Raw genomic sequence first — 17,582 nt, forward strand, 5'->3', positions numbered from 1 at the left:
TCGTGTGGCATATGAGTTGTAGCCCCATACAGCAAAATTGTCTTTAAAAAAAAAAAGACCCTGAGAGCTGGTGCCCAGGTGGTAAAGTATCTGCTGTATAATCACATGGGGACTTGAATTGTGATCCTGGAACCCAGCTGTGGCAGTGGATGCCCACAGTGCTGGGGACTTGGAGGCAGGAGGATTCAGCCTAGCCAGATGAATGAACTTCAGGTTCAGAGACCATGCCTCAAAAAATTGAAGAAAGACAAGCAGCCAATATGAGCTTCTGGCCTGCATGAGTGCATGTGCGCACACACACTGATGATAATGAAACTAGGGAGAGAGGCGTAGCTGAGTCGATGTGGTTCCCCACTGTACTGTACAGAGGCCTCGGGCCTCAGGCCACCCCTTCCCCTCAGCCAGCTGCTGCAGTTGCACCTGCTCTCTGCTCCCTGAAACACAAGACTGGCTGCCTTGGGGCCTCTGCTTTTGCTGTTGTGTCTGCACCACTCAGTGCAGCTGCGTTTTCTCCTTTGTGCCGGGGCTTTCCTGACTCCTCTGCCCTCAGTTTCCGTGCTGATCCCCACCAGAACTCACTTAAAGTCTCTGAGCACTGCAAGCAGCCAGTTTCTGTGCCTCCCCCTTTCTTTCTCATCCCACAAACATAACAAGAAACTAAGTTGTTCTTCTCATCATCCTTAGTTCCAAGTACCATACCGGGCACATAGTAGGTGCTATAAAATATGAGCAGCTGGGATGGAGATATGGCACAGTGGTTAAGAGCACTGACTATTCTTCTAGGGATTCTGAGTTTACTTCCCAGCAACCATATGGTGGCTCACAACCATCTGTAATGGGATCTGATGCCCTCTTCTGGTGTCTGAAGACAGCTACAGTGTACTCACTTACATAAAATAAATAAATAAAAAATTTAAAAAAGAAATATGAGCAGCCAACAGCCCATACCTCAGGAGTGCACATAGTGTGCCCAGGACGTGGTTTGGTCCAGCTGTCTTCATCACTCCAACTCACATGTCTGATGCAGGGGAAGGCACAATTCCTGTGGAGTCCAGTGACATTGTACCCACGTGGGATGGCATCCGGCTTGGGGAAAGACTCCGTACCATGTCCTGTAGTGACAAAATCCTACGCTGGAATGTGCTGGGCCTGCAAGGGGCGCTGTTGACACACTTCCTACAGCCTGTGTACCTGAAATCTGTAACATTAGGTGAGAGACCTCCTTTGTGAGCTGTAACCCGCCTGTCTGGCTCAGATCCCACCCAGGCTATAGGCCATGTTGTCCTATATGTCTCCCTTCCAAAGTGAGCTTGATTTTTACCTTAGGAACAGGATCTAAGTGTCTCTTCTGCTGTGTCGGGGAAGGTGGGCATAGGTAGCAAATCAAGAAAAGATGTGCCAGCCTGGGTTTTGGGTGCAGTGATAGCTCTGAAGCCTCGCTGCTGTACGTCCATCTTCTCCCCACACCTTGAGTTGTGTGCATAGGTATTGGATGGCCTTTGTGGCCACAGTCGGAAACTGCTTTTCCGCCCTGGTGACTGGCATCTTCCAGTTTCTCGTGTACTTCTGCCTTTTGGCAGCACTCACTGCAGACCCACCCGGGCGTAAACTTGTGTTTGTTTTCACCCAGGTTACCTTTTCAGCCAAGGGCATCTGACCCGAGCTATTTGCTGCCGCGTGACCAGAGATGGGAAAGCATTTGAGGATGGACTACGCTATCCCTTTATTGTCAACCACCCCAAGGTGCTATGACCTATTCAGTTTACTCTTGACCCATACCTCCTTAAGCAAAACTGTGTACTGTGGAAAGGGAAGCTTTTGCTGGGGTCTCAGGTCAAGCTTTTCCTCCCCTTGAGTACCTGGGCTTAGACTCTCAGTCCTTGGTGAGTCTCAATCGTGGTTGTCAGTGCAGCTCACAAGGGGCAAGAGGGGGCCCTCATACTCCTTCCCGAGAAGGCTTGCATGCCTGCTCTGAACCTTTGCCCTGAAAGGCTCCCCTCTCTTCCATCACTCCATGGGTTCCTAGGTCGGCCGAGTCAGTGTGTATGATTCCAAAAGGCAGTCCGGAAAGACCAAGGAGACAAGCGTCAACTGGTGCTTGGCCGATGGCTATGACCTAGAGATCCTGGATGGCACCAGAGGCACTGTGGATGGGTAAGGAGGAAGGGGGGAGGGGGGCAAAGGAGAGGCACAGTCAGGCTTCCTCCCAGACTCCCTAGGGCAGGCCCCTGCCTGCTAGTACTGAGTTAAGGGCCATCCAACCTGTGCAAGTTCACACCTTAGCCCCTACCTCACCCACCTCACCAGCTCCCAGAGGAATAACAGGTGCCTTTGTTTCCCTAGACCCGGGAAAGAATTGTCTCGGGTGTCCAAGAAGAATATTTTCCTTCAGTTTAAGAAGCTCTGCTCCTTCCGAGCCCGCAGAGATTTGCTGCAGCTCTCCTATGGTGAGGCCAAGAAAGCTGCCCGTGACTATGACTTAGCCAAGAACTACTTCAAGAAAAGCCTTCGGGATATGGGCTACGGGAATTGGATCAGCAAACCCCAGGAGGAAAAGAACTTTTATCTCTGTCCAGTACCCAATGACTGATAGTGGGGCATGTTTCTCACGGGGTCAGAGGGAGGTCATGGCATTCCTCATCACATCGGGCCAGAGTTTAGGGGCTTTTTTTAACCCCATCCCCCCCTTTTTTAATGGCGGAACCATAATAGATGGTACCAAGAACTTTGGTTCCCATTAATCCTGCTTGCTTTGGGATTTCGAGGTGGGGTCTGGCCAAGTCCCCACCTTCCTATTCCCAAGGGAAGAGGCCAAGATTAAAGGAAGAGGAGGCACTACTGGTCCACTTGTGGCATAGACAGTTCTTGGTCACATGGAACCCAGGCCCCTCAGCTTAGTTTTTCGGAGGTTTATTCATCTCCTTTTCCTTTGCTACACCGGCCTCTTGTGGGTTTGATTCCATCTCATCAGTTCTCTGTAAATTATGTCAGGGACTATTGATGTCACCTGTAGATGTGCAGGCCCCTGCTCTGTCATCCTTCCTTCCTAGGGTGCCTTCCCGTGGTGAAGTTTCTCTTTCCCCACCCCAGAGGATAGAGGTGAACATAAAGGATTGGTGAAATGTTTACAAGGGCAGGAGTTGAGAACTGTGGTTAGGGATCATCAGGCAACAGGAATGTGGTAAACTGTGGTTGGGACAGGCAAGCCCCACCCAGTAATGGGCCGTGCTGGCCCACCAAGGAACTTCCCTCCTTGGCAGCAGGGAAGCTGAGAATCAGCCACTGGGACTGAGGAAGGTGCCCAGACAGAGCAAGTCCCAGTAGGGGCCACGAGCACTGACTAGAGTGCATCAGCATTCCTTGGAATGTAGCTGCACCTCCATCTGCCCCTCCATGAAGCATTCCCAGAAGCTGGCTCTGTGCGCATATGGGTATGGGGCCATAGGCCAGTGATTTGTGAAAAGCCGAGGACAAGTCCTGGAGTGCAGATCATCTTTGTCCAGACAGAGCAAAAGTAAATGCAAAACATCATGTTGGTCCACTGGGATTCTTCTCATGGCACTGATACCAGCAGAAGTTGACAAAGCCTTGTATAAAATTAATGTTTCTAAAAGGCCAGAGGTGTTGATTCTGAACTGCATAGAAGACTTGAGATGCAAATATATTTTTCCATTAGTGAATGTACTTTCATTCGATCAGATGGCTTCAGAAGCTGGTTCATGTGCGGGGCACAAGGCCCTGGAATCTCCTGCCCTGCTCCTTTGAGAATCTTCATTTACATACAAGTGTTGTAGGTGGCAGGGCAGCTGGCCTCCCACTCTGGGGTGGGCTTCTTTGACTCCTCCCTCTCTGACAGTGATGTGTGGAGAGCCTTAGCCCCTGTAGGGCCTGGCTCTAGCCTCAAATCAGCCAGACGGTTAGGCCCTGCTCCATTCTGCCCCTCTAGGACCAAGCCCACCTCTTGCCTCTGAATGGTGTGGCTCCATGTGAAGACAGCTGGCCAGTGTGTTCAGCAGCTTCCTGCACCCCCTTGCTTATCCCTCAGTGCTGCCTGGCTCCCCTAGCCTCTGGTCCAGTGCCAACAGCAAACACATTCGCACTTCAAGTCTAATGACTACTGCCTCCTCAACCTGTGATCACATCTGGCCAACACAAGAGCCTGTATCTTAACAATACACTGGGGATGTCTTTGCACAACCAGATCATCCTATGGAACTCCGGTATCTGCTGAAGTGAAAACGCAGCACCATGTTTGTGTCAGCTGGAGGCCTGCTACCTTCTGGCACCTGCATCTGAAGCAGAGCTGTTGTGGTTTCCAGGCCTGGGCAGGACGCTCTTCCCCCGGGGTCTAAAGGCCAGAGACTTCTCTCCTTTGACTCTGTTGGTCCCTCTGGTCCTTCCTGGGTATTCACACACACCCCAATCCTGTCTAGAGAACTTGTGATTCTGGGTTTCTGCAGATGGAAGGGAGCAAGGTATCTCTGTTGTGTGGGCTTGGCATCTGCATCCCTCCCCAACCCCTGCCTCCAGTCCTGCTGGCCGGGGGCAGAGCTTCCACTGTGCTTCCTTCACCTTTGTGTGACCTTTGTTTTAAGAAGCAGGGCCTCCCTCCACAGTCTCTTAATAATTTCTGTAGTTGATTTGTCTCAACTGTGGCTGTCTTGCATTCTTTGAATAATCACGTGTAAGATTGTCAATGCTTGAAACTATTTTCTGTACTCAAGTTGAAGGGACTTGTTGGCCTTGGGGTTTTGACAGTGACTCCAAGAACAGAGTGGGGAAGCACCCAGGCATAGCCTTGGTGCTGTGATGGATGCAGTCCCTTCTTGTGTCCCTTTACAAGTGAGTATACATTCCACAGAATAAAAACACTGAAGCATCAGGACTGTTAGAAAGTTTTATATCTTGGTTCTTGGGGGAGGTGAGATTGGGAACAGAGGGACCTGTGACAGGATCTCTAGCCACAGCGGTTCCAAGGGCCCCACTGCTTCTGCAGTCTTGACTGTAGTGTGGGTGGTGTGGTGTGCCAGTGGCCGGGCACTCCAGCTTTGTCCTCAGCAATTCCCCTGCGTCAAAACTCCTTTCCCACCTGAGCCCACTCTCATTTTTTTGTTCCCAGTTTGGGGAGTGTGGAGGTGGAGGCTTATTGGATTTCAAAGCCCCAAATGAGAAAACAGCACTGGAGACGCAGAAATCTCTGCTCCCGCCAGTCTTGCTGGTGTTCCTCTCCCCACAAAGCTCGTCCTGTACTGTGCTTGTATGTGCCCTTTGGAAGAGAGTTGAAGGTGGGGCCAGGGCACGTTCAGGTGCACCTTTTTGTGGATGGCATTGAAAGGAAACCCAGCTCTTAGTAACTTACTTCAGAACTCCTGGAAGCCCTACCTGTCTTTGGGCTTTCAACAGTGACACCATACCCAAAAACACTGAGTGTAAACTCCCTCCTAATCCTTTAGACAGATGGGCCAACTGAGGTCAGAAGACCCAGTGACATGTTTTGGGGCACAGCACTTAAGTCCAGGACTTAGTGTGGCATCATTCACTCCCTGTTTAAATGTAATGCTCAGGGAACTGAGCAGTTTCAAAGGCAGTTCAGGGTGACAGCTCCTGCTGACCTGAAGTCTCAGTACCTCTATCCTCCGGCAGCCACCGGGTCCAAATTTGAGGAATGGCGTATTCCAGGTTCTGAGGGTGTAGCTAGCTTTGTGGGCTAGAAGTGTTGCTCGGGATGAAGTAGCATTGTGTACAAGTAGATTCAGTTGATCCCTGGCCCTCAAATTTAAAGATAGTAGATAGTTTCCTTAAAGCCTGGGTGAAGGCCCAAAGAGCTCACCCACAAATTCACTCTGATCCCAGGATCTGAGCACAGATCAAGCCTATGCTGTGGGCGTCTCCCAGCTGACTGAAGCCTGGATATTTTAGAACCCAGACTGGAGAGGAAACCCAAGCCCACCCCGCCCCTCGTGGCTCCTTATAGAGAGTCTTCCCCAGAGGTCCCTTCTTGGTCTTGCCACCTTGCCATTTCTTTTGCATCAAATAGGAGAAGGAGATAACACTGACTGGGCAGTACACACTGCCCTTCACCCTTGCTGACTTTTGCTTTACCCTCCCTTGAGTGGAGATTCTCCAGCATTCTCCCCTTCTATATCTGCCAATCTGATCTGGAAGGGTTAGTCCCCTACCCCAAACAGAACAAAGTAACATGACATATTTGGAAACAATTTTAAGAGAAATAAGTCCAGCTATGGGGGAGTAAGTTCAGTGGGGGTGGACCATGGAAAATATTCCAGGAATGGAGACAAGGGTGTGCCTAGGACAGGGCACTGAAAGTGGGTGGGTGAGGTGTCCTACCAGTTCCCAAACTGCTAGTCCCTTGGAAAGCAAGTGACCAGCACACTGACAGACTTCTCAGACACGATGGGATAATTAGTGACACTTGTTCTGACCAGTTGGTGAGTGGGAAGGTAGCCAATGCATGTGGAGCTCAACAGAAGCAGAAGGCAGAAGGTAACATCAGGAAGACCTGTCACTCTTCTTGGGGAACAATTCAGAGAAGGCTCTAAAAGGGCTTTGCTTTCCTCCCTAGGAAATCTCCCGCCTGCCCAAAGGCCTTGGTGACAGGCAAGGAGCAGGTACCATGGGAAGACTTGCTCCCTCTGCTGTTGCTCTGGTCTCAAGAGCTTCCCTGCAGGACTGTGAGCCTCAGAGCATAGGTACAGTGGCCGGGCCACCATTGTCCTTGTTCCTTACAAGAAAGTCCTTTCCTTCCCCTTCAGTCTTCCCCAAAAAGAACCATCGGGAGGGTCCTGTGTCCTGTGTGTTCTCAGCTTTCTGCACTCTCGGCACCAGCTGCTCCAGACTTGCTGGTCTCCACAGAGGCAGGGAGTCTGTAGGCCATCCTCCCAGACAAAGGTGCCTGCCAAGTTACTAGAGCGTAGTCACTGATGCCATTCCCATGCCACCCTGTCCCAGGTTCCTATCTAGGCTCACCACACCAGGTACCTGATTCTCTCTAGAGACAGCTCCATGTAGGAGGACACACGGATAGAGACAGAAGGCTCCAGAGTGGTAGGGACTGAGTTTCCCCAAAACCTCCCAGTGTTCTTTAGGGTTCACACTGTCCTGACACATGATAGCCTCCTACCACCCCTCCTCCATTGCAGTCTTCCTCCAAAGGCTGCACTAAAAATGGCAAAAACAGCACTGTCCCATGATTCTCCGCACGCTAGGGTCCCTTTCACTCATCACAGCCCTGCCTACCTCTATTCCCACAGTGTAAATGCTGGAAGCAGGTTCTAAGATGGGCACTATTTGCCTGATATGTTCAACAGGACATGGAAAGGAGTCGGACAAACTGTTCGCTGATCTTTCCAGTCCAGGCTGGTGACTAAATTGGACAACAGCCAGTTACAGGAGGTAGTAAAGTCAAGGGTGATCCTAGCAGTAGCCGGTAGGGTCTCACAGAGCCTGGAAAACCAACACTGGTGCTTACCCTCCAGAGGGGCAATAACTAACCAGGTGCTGCTTATGACTTCTGGGTGCTTTCTCTGGGACTGGAAGTCTATGGGGTTTGGAGGGAGGCCTTATACAGGCAACCTTTAATTTCCTATTCTAATAGGAGGACTGTCTCTCCAGTCACCAAGCAGAGGCCCGTGAGTTCATCTGACAGCTGGAGAATGCACTGAGGCACAGTTCAGATGTCTGTCACTTATGTCCTTTAAGCAGTCTGTGGCCTTGGGGCAAGGAGGAAGGGGCCCCACCTTCTGAATTCAGGCCTGCTCTGTAACATGGCTCCCACTGAAATCCAGCACTGTGCATGGTCTTCTGAGCCTAGACTTTCTCACCTAACTCAGGACCTTCAAAGGTTCCCCCAACACCTTACCTTTCCCAAATGCGAAAGGAAAGAGAGGAAAATCTAGAGGTACAGAGAATTCTGCACTGGCAGAGGCTGAAGCTGGGTTCTGGAGCCCTCTGAGGCACAGGCTGTGGAGCTGCATTGAAACTTCCCAGGAGACTGTAGAAGCTCCCAAGAGGACTCCCTAAAACTGCAAGTCGTCCAGACCAGTGTTATCCACTTAAGTGGGTGGGTGCCAATTACTAGCTGGACCCTGCACCTTCTTTCTCAGAAGACACCTCTTTGTCAGCCCGGCTGCAGAATCTGAGCCCCTCATCCTGCCTCTTCTTCTCCCATGACTTGGAGACCATAGATAACTCTGTCCCTCTCTTGGCCCCTTCTCCAGCACCCTCATCGGGGTAGGTGGCTCTGAGATCTCTGGCCTCTACTTACCAGCCTTGGCCCCCACCATTAACACTACTGCCTGAATAAGTTCAGAAGGGGAAGGAGAACGCTTGAACATGAGGCAGCTGGTCCAGCCTCCGGGCTGTGTGTGAATGGAGGTGTGAAGCAGGCTTCAGTGGAGTGGGGATAGATCCATCTTCCACCCAATACTACTGAACCCCAGGGGTCACAGGGTGAGAAGCTGCAAATGAGTTGAGACCTCACTTGGAGCTGGGAGCAGAGTGGTCGGGGTGGAGGAAGGTAGTGGCAGTGTAGTTCTGGAACAGAGGCTGCAGGAACATGCCGATGGTCCCAAAGACACAGACAAAGACAAAGATCCAGAGGAACAGGCGGTCGATCACCATGGCAACATATTTCCAGTCCTCCCTCACCTGAATGGAGGAAATGAAGGTGACCCAGATATCAGTCTCACCGTGTGGGAAGGGGTAGGAAAGTCCCTACCACATAGGCATACAACCCACTCCTTTCCCTCAGCAAACCCAGAACAACCTTTCACAGCTCTGATCCTGCCTACTCTAAAGTCTCTAGTACTCCCACTGCGCCCGGGGCCCACTGAACCTACCATAACAAATAGGAGTCTACTTCCTACTGCTGCCCACACCCCAAAATCCAGACTTAGTAAGAACTCCAGCATGTCTTCTTAGTTCTCTCACTTCCTTTAAAGAACAAAACAAAAGCAAAAACAAAAAACAAAAAACAAAAAATGAAAAACTGGTAAGCTCCTATACATATTTCAAAGCCCTAATTTCCTAATTGTCTATTCACCAAACAATCAATGGCTTCTCTGTTCCTTTTGTTCCCTGGCACTAGCCATCTTAGTATACCATATAATTTCAATCTGTATATCTGGCCTTCCACCAAACTTCAAACTCCGACATGGGATGGGCCCTGCTAGCATCCGGAACAGGGCTCAGTAACTCAGAGCTGCTGCCTCTGGGGCTCTGCTTTTATGATAGCTTGGGACACCTCTCCCACAACCCTCACTCCTACACAGAGCCCGTCAGGTGCAAGTGGAGCCCAAGTGTTAAAGCATCACTCCAGAAGGTAACAATGCTCCATGTGGGTTGAGAGCCATCTCTAGGGTCACAGGAAAAGCCAGCTTCTCTTCCAGACTGTGTCCTGTCTCTTTGTACGTGTTTCTCTGGGGCCCAGCCAGCTCACAGGGCACGGGACAGGGAGCAGGCAACTGTGCAATTCATGTAGCTGGCAGCTAGTCACTCACTGAAGTCACAGTTGGGCCTGCCGCAGACATGGCATTCTGCAAGACTCAGAGACACAACCAGGTGAAGAACCCTATGGTTTTCAGTCTCTTCAAGGAGACAGACAATACACCAGATATATACACTGAGAGGGGATGGAAGACTAGGATGGAGAAACAGAAGGAAGACGGGAGCAGAGTGGCCTGTCTAGGAGATGACGCTTACAGCAAGCTCTATTGGGTAGCAAGGAAGCCCTATTTCAGATCCACACTGAAGACATGGTCAGGCAGAGCCAGCAGAATACAGCCCGGCCCTGCCCCTTTAAACTGTTTGTCCCATGAAAGGTGGAGAAAGCTGAGGGAGCGAACCCAATGCACCTTGGGCTCCTAGGTCTAATGATGGTGCTCCTAGGAAGGATGCTCCTGGGACAGCCGGAAAAGCTTGAATGTGGACTGTACAGTGCTAAAAGTGTTGATGCCATTTCCAGAATTTGGTCTTTGAAGCCGGGCACTTCATTGTTACTTAGGTTGTCGATAGCAGTTGGAACTCGGGGCCTTTCACACGCTCGCTCTGCATCTACCACTGAGCCACACTCCCAGCCCTGAAGCTGAGGCATGCAGGAGAGCATCTCTGGTCTTAAGGAGAGACACATCTGAGTATTTGGGAGTCAAGGTTACATGTTTACTTTTAAAGAACAGGGCCAAATAATAACAGTAATAGGGCTTTGTTTTTGTTTTGTAGGGCGGGGGGAGGAAAACGTAATATCATCAGCTTGGTGAGATTTAGCATCATCATGGGAACAAACATCTATGGGGAATCTTTCTAGATTGGATTAATCAAGGCAGGCAGCACTCATTCCATGGGCTAGGATCCCAGACAGAAGGGGAAACAATAGTGTTTGTTGAAGTCGGTATTCCCCTCTCCCTGCTTCCAGACTGCAACAGGACTGCTGAGCCACTCCTGCTACCACCTTCCCCACCTTGGGTTGTGACCTCAAACTTCGAGGCCAGACAAAGCCTGCTTCCCTGTGTCTGCGTTCCTCAAGAGAATTTTGTCACAGCAATGAGGAGAATAACTAAAACAAAGGTTGTTCCCATGGAGGGACCCAGATGCAAGGGCTTGAGGGTAGGAAAGAGCTTGGCTTGCTAGAGACAACTGAGTGACAAGCTGGTGACCCAAGCAAGGGATCGTGTCACCAGCCTGGGGGTGTGGGTTATTTAACTTCGGCATAGGAAGCTGAACAGGGAGGCAGATGGGAAATTCTCCCCTGGTCCACAAAAGAACTGACAGGAGCCCAAGGACCAGGATGTTAGCTTGAAGGTGACAGAAAAAGGACAAAGTGGGGAATCATCTTGGAGGTGGTGCTCCCAGGAAAGGACTTCTGATAGCTTCAATGGTGGGCACTAAGGGAGAGAGAGAGTAAAGGAATCGCCAGGCTTCAGTCTGAACCACTTAGTCCAGGGTGATGCCATTTACATCGAGACAGGGAAACTAGGGGCAAGTTAGGGCCAGGTTAGGGGTGTAGATCAAGCACTCGGTTTTGGATGTGTTGAGTTCTAGATGCCTCTGAGGCATCCAAGTAGGTCACTGCACCTTCAGCACCTGACTTGAAATGCAGGCTACATGGTGGACTGCAGCGGAGGTGGAGGCCAGTGATCCAGCGGCAGCCCTGCAGCCAGTTAGCCTCAGCTGCTTCATCTCCAGTCTCAGCCCCTCTCCCTTCCTCTGATCTATAAGATGCTCCCTCTCCCATGCTTGTCTGTCTGCTGTCCGGGGGAGAAGATGTCTGAACTCAGCTCCTAACACAAAACGCCATGCCTGCCCTTTATCCTTCCCCAGCTGGAATGGCAGAGTCCCAGAGGAAACCTCACTGGTCACTATGGTAACAACTGAGCCTTGGCTTAGAACCAGTCAGGGACCTGAACACTGATCTCAGGGAAGGCCAGATGGTACCCAAAATGGGGGGCAGGATGTTAACCCATCACACCTTCCCCCAACTCCTGGCTTAGTCTCAAGGAATCTCCTTCTGGGAAGATTGCAGAAAAAGGCCAGAAGCTGGGCGTGCAGAAGAGGATGAGAGAGCCTAGGGAGCCCTGGCCTCTATCCACCCCATTTCTATAAATATTTCATTAGACTCTTTTCGAGGCCCAGGACAGTAGAAATGGGATATTGATTTTATTCTGCTTTCTCTGCTGGGACCAGCCCCTTAGAACCTCGAAACTTTCCTTTCCCAATCCATCATCATCCCTGTCCTCAATGTTGCCTGCTCTGTGGTCCACAAGGACTCAACTCCATTTGCACTAAGAGCAGCAGCACATTAACAACTTGGAAGTGTTTGTGTGAGCTAACACGGTGACACCCTCAGACCCAAAAGAACTTCTCCCTGTTCTAAAGCTCCTAGTCACCTCTCTCACACTGACGTTGCCCTAGCTGACACATCTCACCCTAGTCCTCTGGAAGCTACAAGGTCACCTGGTACAGACTCCAACACAGGCAAGCCAATCTAGAAGCCTACCCTGCTGAGTCCACTTCAATCATGTTGCCTCTCGCCTGTACCCTTGCTTTGTGGCCTTAAGTGATACCTACTCCCAGCACACAGGGGTCTCTGCTCCCGACATGCCTATCTCACACCTGGTACTCACACTCTGGTCGTCATCCTCACTTCGCATATGGTCCGCAATGAAGCGTACTCCGTCCACTGCTTCCCGGAGGCCACAGCTGCATGGGCCCACCGAGCGCCCCGGGCCGGCTGCAGTGGGCTCAGCTTGGAAAGCCCCAGCCAAGCCCTGCACTGATGCGGGGTTGACAAAGCAGGTACATGGGTCAGCCGCAGGGCCTTCACGGAAGAATAGCGCGCCTGCGCCCTCACGCTCCCGCTGGCGCCTTCGCAAGCGCAGGCGCTGGCGGGCACAGCGGTGGCGTGGCTGCTGCAGGAAGAGCAGGGTGGGCAGCTTCTCCAGGAAGACCACCTTGACCCAGGGTGCCATGGTGTGCGTGGTAGGCGAGCGGTGGTGCACATTGAGCACACACACGCTGGTGACGATAGAGAAGGTGACTAGCACCATGGTGAACATGAGGTACTTTCCCACCAGCGGTACGTCGAGGGAGGTGGGAGGCACAATCTTGGAGATGAGCAGCAGGAACACGGTGAGCGCCAGCAGCACAGAAATGCAAAGTGTCATCTTTTCACCACAGTCTGAGGGCAGGTAGAAGACCAGGATGGCCAGCGAGGTGATGAGTACACAGGGGATGATGAGGTTGATGGTGTAGAAGAGTGGTTTGCGACGAATGATGAAGTCATAGGTGATGTCCACGTAGGTGGAGTCGTCTGGGTTCTCGTTGCGTCGGCCTGGCAGTGCGATGATGTCCCACTCCCCACTGGGTGTGAAGTCGTCCAGGCTGGCCACATCGCTTTTGAGCACCAGGTCAATCTCAGTGCGGTCATAGGTCCATGAGCGGAACTTCATGGTGCAGTTCTGCTGGTCAAATGGGAAGTGCTTCACCTCAATCTTGCATGCACTCTTGTAGATGGCAGGTGGTAGCCAAAAGATGCTGCCATCATAGGAGACCACAGCATTGGAATAGAAGGAGACTTCGTACATGCCGTCAGCACTGCCAAGGAATGGGGCAGTCAGCCCTGGCTTGAGGGTCTGCATCCCACTCATCCACCCAGCAAGAAGGACCCAGGCTGGGAGTGACCATCTAATACACTGAGAGTGCCCAGAAATCAAGATCAGGATGGGAATATGTTTGGGTTGGTGGCAAGAATGGGTCTCCTCCTGTTCAGGAGGCATGTATATCCATTCAGTGGTTGAAGAGAATGATTGCGGGGGGGGGGGGGGGGGGGTCACATCTACTACTTGTCCCACATCGTATAAGATGATTAGTCCTCATGAGGATAAAGAGGTGAGGGAGCTGGAGAGGCCAGTGCAAGGAGCCCCAAGCAATGAAAGGGTGTGGGCACAAGCCATCAGTTGAGAGTTTTGTGCCTTAAAGGGGAGAAGATTCACTGAAGGGAGCAGAGCAGAATCTAGGTGAAACTAAGACCATCAGTTCTTTGTTGTCTCCCAGACTTCCAGAAGTTCTCATTCTTAGATCAAGCTAGGCACTGAGAACTGTCAGTCTTTAATATCCTTACCTAGCAGTCTAAGTAGCTGGGAGGAGCCGGTCAAGGTCCAAGTCACCATGACTGTCTACACTGTATCTCACTAGTTGGGTCTGTCTGTGTGGTTAACGCCTGCCTACCGCCTGCTAAGGGAAATCCCTTCCCTCTCACAACAGCATGTTTATCTTGTATTCCCACCGCCATGATCTCATACCCTCCCAAGCACACCTCTGCTCTTCCCTAACTTTCATCACTCCAGGGCCACCTACTTGTTGTATAGAACCACATCTGGGAGCCAGATGTGCTTGGAAGGGAGCCGGACTTTCTTCATATTGTCGAAATCCTCAGGCTTCCATGTGAGGCGATAATCTTCCCACTCCTGGGAAAGGGAGAAAGCAAGGCAGTACTAACCTCTAGCCCCAAGAGGGGCCCAAAGTCAAAGCAAGGGACAACGGGAAGCTCATAGGGCCAGCCTTCTCTGCACAGACATAGGTCACATGATAGTACTTCTTCGTTTAATTTGCCCAGCTAAGCTAGGGTATTAGACTTGACGTTTACAGATGTGAAGGTGAATCTTGGGAGTATCTAGCATGTTTAAAATCAGAATCAAGGCTGGGCAGTGGTGGCACATGCCTTTAATCCCAGCCCTTGGGAGGCAGAGGCAGGCGGGTTTCTGAGTTTAAGGTCAGCCTGGTCTACAGAGTGAGCTCCAGGACAGCCAGGGCTACACAGGGAAACCCTGTCTCGAAAAACAAAAATAAATAAATAAATAAATAAATAAATAAATAAATAAATGAAATAAAATAAAACCAGAGTTGAGTAGCTATGGTAGTGAACAGCATTAATCTCAGCCCTAGTAAGGCAGAGACAGGCAGATCTCTGTGAGTTCAAGATCACTCTGTTCCACGAAGTGAGTGCTAGGTCAGCAGGACTACACACTGAAACCAGACTCTAAACTAATTATCAACTACAATACTGGTTGAGAGGTCCAAACAAGGATTCAAGTCCAACTCTCCAGGATTTCTCTCTGAAAGAGATAATGAGAAGGAAAGGAGGGAGGGGATGTGAGTAGGAAAGAGCACTGACCTGGGTCAGCCAGACGTTGGTGGTCATGATCTGCTCCCGCTCGTGCTGCAGGGGAAACAGGGAAACTACTGAAAAGGTGTCCCAACCCAAGTCCTCAGACCTGCCATCACCCTACTAAGGCCTCTTCCACCCCGGAAGCACCCAAGGAAACTTGGATATTAAACCTTTCTGGCTGGACTGACTTTTGTAGCTAGAACTTTCAAGACCCACACTTACCACACTGATGAGCTGAGCCAATGATACCATTAGCTGTACGGTCACCAGCTCAGAGCCGTTAGTAGCTGGACGGATCAGCTTGTTATAGCGGGAGGGATCCAGGAGATGCTCCACTAGCCGCTCCTCTGTGTCAGTACCCAAAACCCCTGGGCAAGGGAAGGCAGGAAGTGAGGAAACAGAAGGGCTCAGAAAGGCCCACCTACTCAGGGAGTGGGGCAATGGATCAGTTAGCTCAGCCTGGAAGTTATAGCCTCTTACAGTCCTGTGCTTAAAAGATATTGGAAATTTTTCAATTATGCCACAGAACCATAGAATTAGCAGATTGTCTTTCATAGGTAAGTCCCTCCCTAAGACCACACCACGAGTCCAAACAGCTCCAGAGAGACCCCATTCTGCAAGGATTAATGGGGACTTGTTTTCCCCAAAAAGTGTCAGAGAGATAAGGCTTGAAGTTCTGCCTCCGTGGGTTGAAAGAGAATATTGGGGCTGCCTGGCCTGTGGGCGCAGGCTCCTACCCTCTTGTGTTGTCATTCTATTGTGCATCGCCTTGTTCTGGCCTCTTTCCGCATCCCTCCTCTTCTGTGCCTCTGCACGAAGCCCCCTCTTCTGGACACCTCACAGAGTGCCTCAGTCTGGCATTTTCTACTCTTTCCTGTCCATCCTACAAGAGGTGGGAAGTTACTCCTCTCCCCTTCCTGCCTTGTCCCTCTCTGTGGGGTGACCCAAATCAGATCCCTAATGAAGGGAGTGGGAAACGATGGGGAGCCAGGAGCTTAGAGGAAGGTTAACACCTCTAACACCCAGGTCATAAAAAGTCAAGCGTTATCTCAACCCTCTTGTCATCTCAGAAGCCTCTTCTTTCCTCTTTGTGCTCATTTGCTTCCTCTCTGCAGTGGTCAGGTTTCCACCTCTCCCAGGCTTCTCGCCTGCGCCTGCGCCTGGGTCTTCCTTCCAGATCAGTTTTCCAGCGGCTCCCTGCCGACCCTAGAGTCTCTCCCCATCCCCCAGCCGACTCCTCCGCCTCTAGAGAATCCCTCGTTTCGCCTTTGTTCTAGCAGGGGTGACAGAGCTTGGTGTCCTAAGCCACTAGCTGAGGCAGTGGAACCTGGCCGGCCAATTCTTACCTGAGCACAGCCAAAAGAGGCCGAAGCTGAACAGCAGCGCCATAGAGTTGGAGCGCCGGGCCATGCCGCCAGCATAACGCGGAGCCTCGCCAACACCCGGGCTGCGGGCGGAGCGCTGTCCGTGGTGCTGAAGCCGCGCAGCCGCCTGCACCCGTGTGGGGCTCGCAGCCTCCAGGGCTGAAGTGCCCACTGCGCCGCAATTCCTGGAACGAGGGGGAGGTCCCGGCTTCTTGCCGGTCCCGGCTGCTCTTCTAGGGAACACAACTGGGACTACGAGGGGAGGAGTCTCCGCCCCGGAGGCGGAAGCGCGGGATCCCAGGGAAAAAAAGGTGGTCCCTGTGAGGGGACCTTTGACTGGGTCTGCTTAGGTGGTGTGTGCATGAGGCGAAAGTGACCGACTGCTCGGAGTTCAAATGCCCCGAAGTTGGGGCACGATGTGGAGAGATTTGAACAAGACTGGGAAGGTTGAGTGTGGGAGGGAGACAAGTAGGTCAGGGCTCTCTAGGCGTGGGGTGGGTTGAGAGCGTTTCTGTCTTCCCCTATGTTCATATCCAAACTAATGATTCTAGTCTTCTGAAAGCTAAGGGTATGGCAGACCTTGGACAAAGAAGCAGGCAGCAGGGTGCTGTGTAGTTTTGAAAAGCAAATTTCTCTGGAGTTTTGGAATAGAGCCCTTTCACCTGCCTCTTTCTCTGCTTCCATAAGCTCAGACAAGGCCAAGATCTTGTCATCTCCTGGGGAGCCTAAGCTAGGTAGGTCTAGACCTCCTGAAAAGAAGGTAGCCTTGAAAGTTCTGAGATCTGCATAAGCAACCAATATCAATGGCTTCTTCCACGCTGTGCTCTGGGCAGATCAGGAGACCATTTCACAGAGACAGAATGAAGCTAACACAAAGAGAGCAAAGACGAGAGAAGTGTCAAAACTCAATGACATCTTTGATCTTGAAAGCCCTGAACTTTTAGCTACTGAGCCCATAAAAGACCTCTTTTTTCTTAGTGGATCAGTGGTCACTTTCAACCAAAAGGATTTCTGTCTGAAGCAGACTTAGCAGACAGCAAGGCTTCGCTTCATCTCATCAATGTCTGTGTCCCAGCTGCACACTCCTGCTATTGACAATGTCTTTAAGATCCTTGACTATTTAACCCCTCCCAGCCCTCAGCCTTTTAAACATGTAGTTCCCTCCAGGTCTTTTATCACCCCATCGCCCCTAACTACCTTCTACTTAAACTTGAGTGTTTTCAGGAATTTCAGTTCCTCAGGGAATCTGTGACTGACAAGAGATTGAGTTAGGTACCTTGCTAGACTCCTCTAGAATGAAATCCTTCTATAGCAGCCACTGCCTTTACAATCAGTGTGTGAATCAGCATAGGGTCTGGCTTGAGATGGAGGCTTAACAGGAAAATTGTAATGCATGATAGACATATCTTAGTATGTATAAGTTCAGGCAGAAGCAACTTATTTAACAAATGCCCAGTGCCATCAGTATCCACGGGATAGTGATGCAGCTTGGTGACAAAATGCTTGCCTAGCATGTGTAAAGCCTTAAATTCAATCAT

At 51.0% G+C, this 17,582-nt stretch overlaps 2 protein-coding genes across 8 annotated transcripts in view; one reads left to right on the forward strand and one right to left on the reverse strand.

Moving 5' to 3' along the window:
- Adar (adenosine deaminase RNA specific) overlaps window positions 1-4,882 on the forward strand; it is a 38,753-nt gene extending 33,871 nt beyond the window's left edge. For all 5 annotated transcript variants that reach the window (XM_031374536.1, XM_031374535.1, XM_031374537.1 and 2 more), the window contains 4 exons: window positions 1,028-1,210; window positions 1,631-1,743; window positions 2,027-2,154; window positions 2,344-4,882. In XM_031374536.1, coding sequence (XP_031230396.1) covers window positions 1,028-1,210; window positions 1,631-1,743; window positions 2,027-2,154; window positions 2,344-2,590 — 671 coding nt within the window. In that variant the 3' untranslated portion in view covers window positions 2,591-4,882. The remainder of the gene's footprint in view (window positions 1-1,027; window positions 1,211-1,630; window positions 1,744-2,026; window positions 2,155-2,343) is intronic.
- A 3-nt stretch (window positions 4,883-4,885) lies between these two features.
- Chrnb2 (cholinergic receptor nicotinic beta 2 subunit) lies at window positions 4,886-16,339 on the reverse strand. Of its 3 annotated transcripts, none has more exons than XM_031374538.1 (6): window positions 16,027-16,339; window positions 14,903-15,048; window positions 14,687-14,731; window positions 13,870-13,979; window positions 12,138-13,107; window positions 4,886-8,667 (listed from the first exon to the last, which is right to left on the reverse strand). In XM_031374538.1, exons 1-6 carry the CDS (start codon window positions 16,088-16,090, stop codon window positions 8,497-8,499), a joined length of 1,506 nt encoding a protein of 501 aa, XP_031230398.1. In that variant the 5' UTR covers window positions 16,091-16,339; the 3' UTR covers window positions 4,886-8,496. The 3 variants fall into 3 exon arrangements, with proteins under 3 accessions (XP_031230398.1, XP_031230400.1, XP_031230399.1); XM_031374540.1 differs by lacking the exon at window positions 16,027-16,339 and adding an exon at window positions 15,735-15,991; XM_031374539.1 differs by lacking the exon at window positions 16,027-16,339 and adding an exon at window positions 15,418-15,688.
- Window positions 16,340-17,582: the final 1,243 nt, after the last annotated feature.

This window comes from Mastomys coucha, unplaced genomic scaffold (assembly GCF_008632895.1).
Source record: "Mastomys coucha isolate ucsf_1 unplaced genomic scaffold, UCSF_Mcou_1 pScaffold16, whole genome shotgun sequence".
NCBI lineage: Eukaryota > Metazoa > Chordata > Mammalia > Rodentia > Muridae > Mastomys > Mastomys coucha.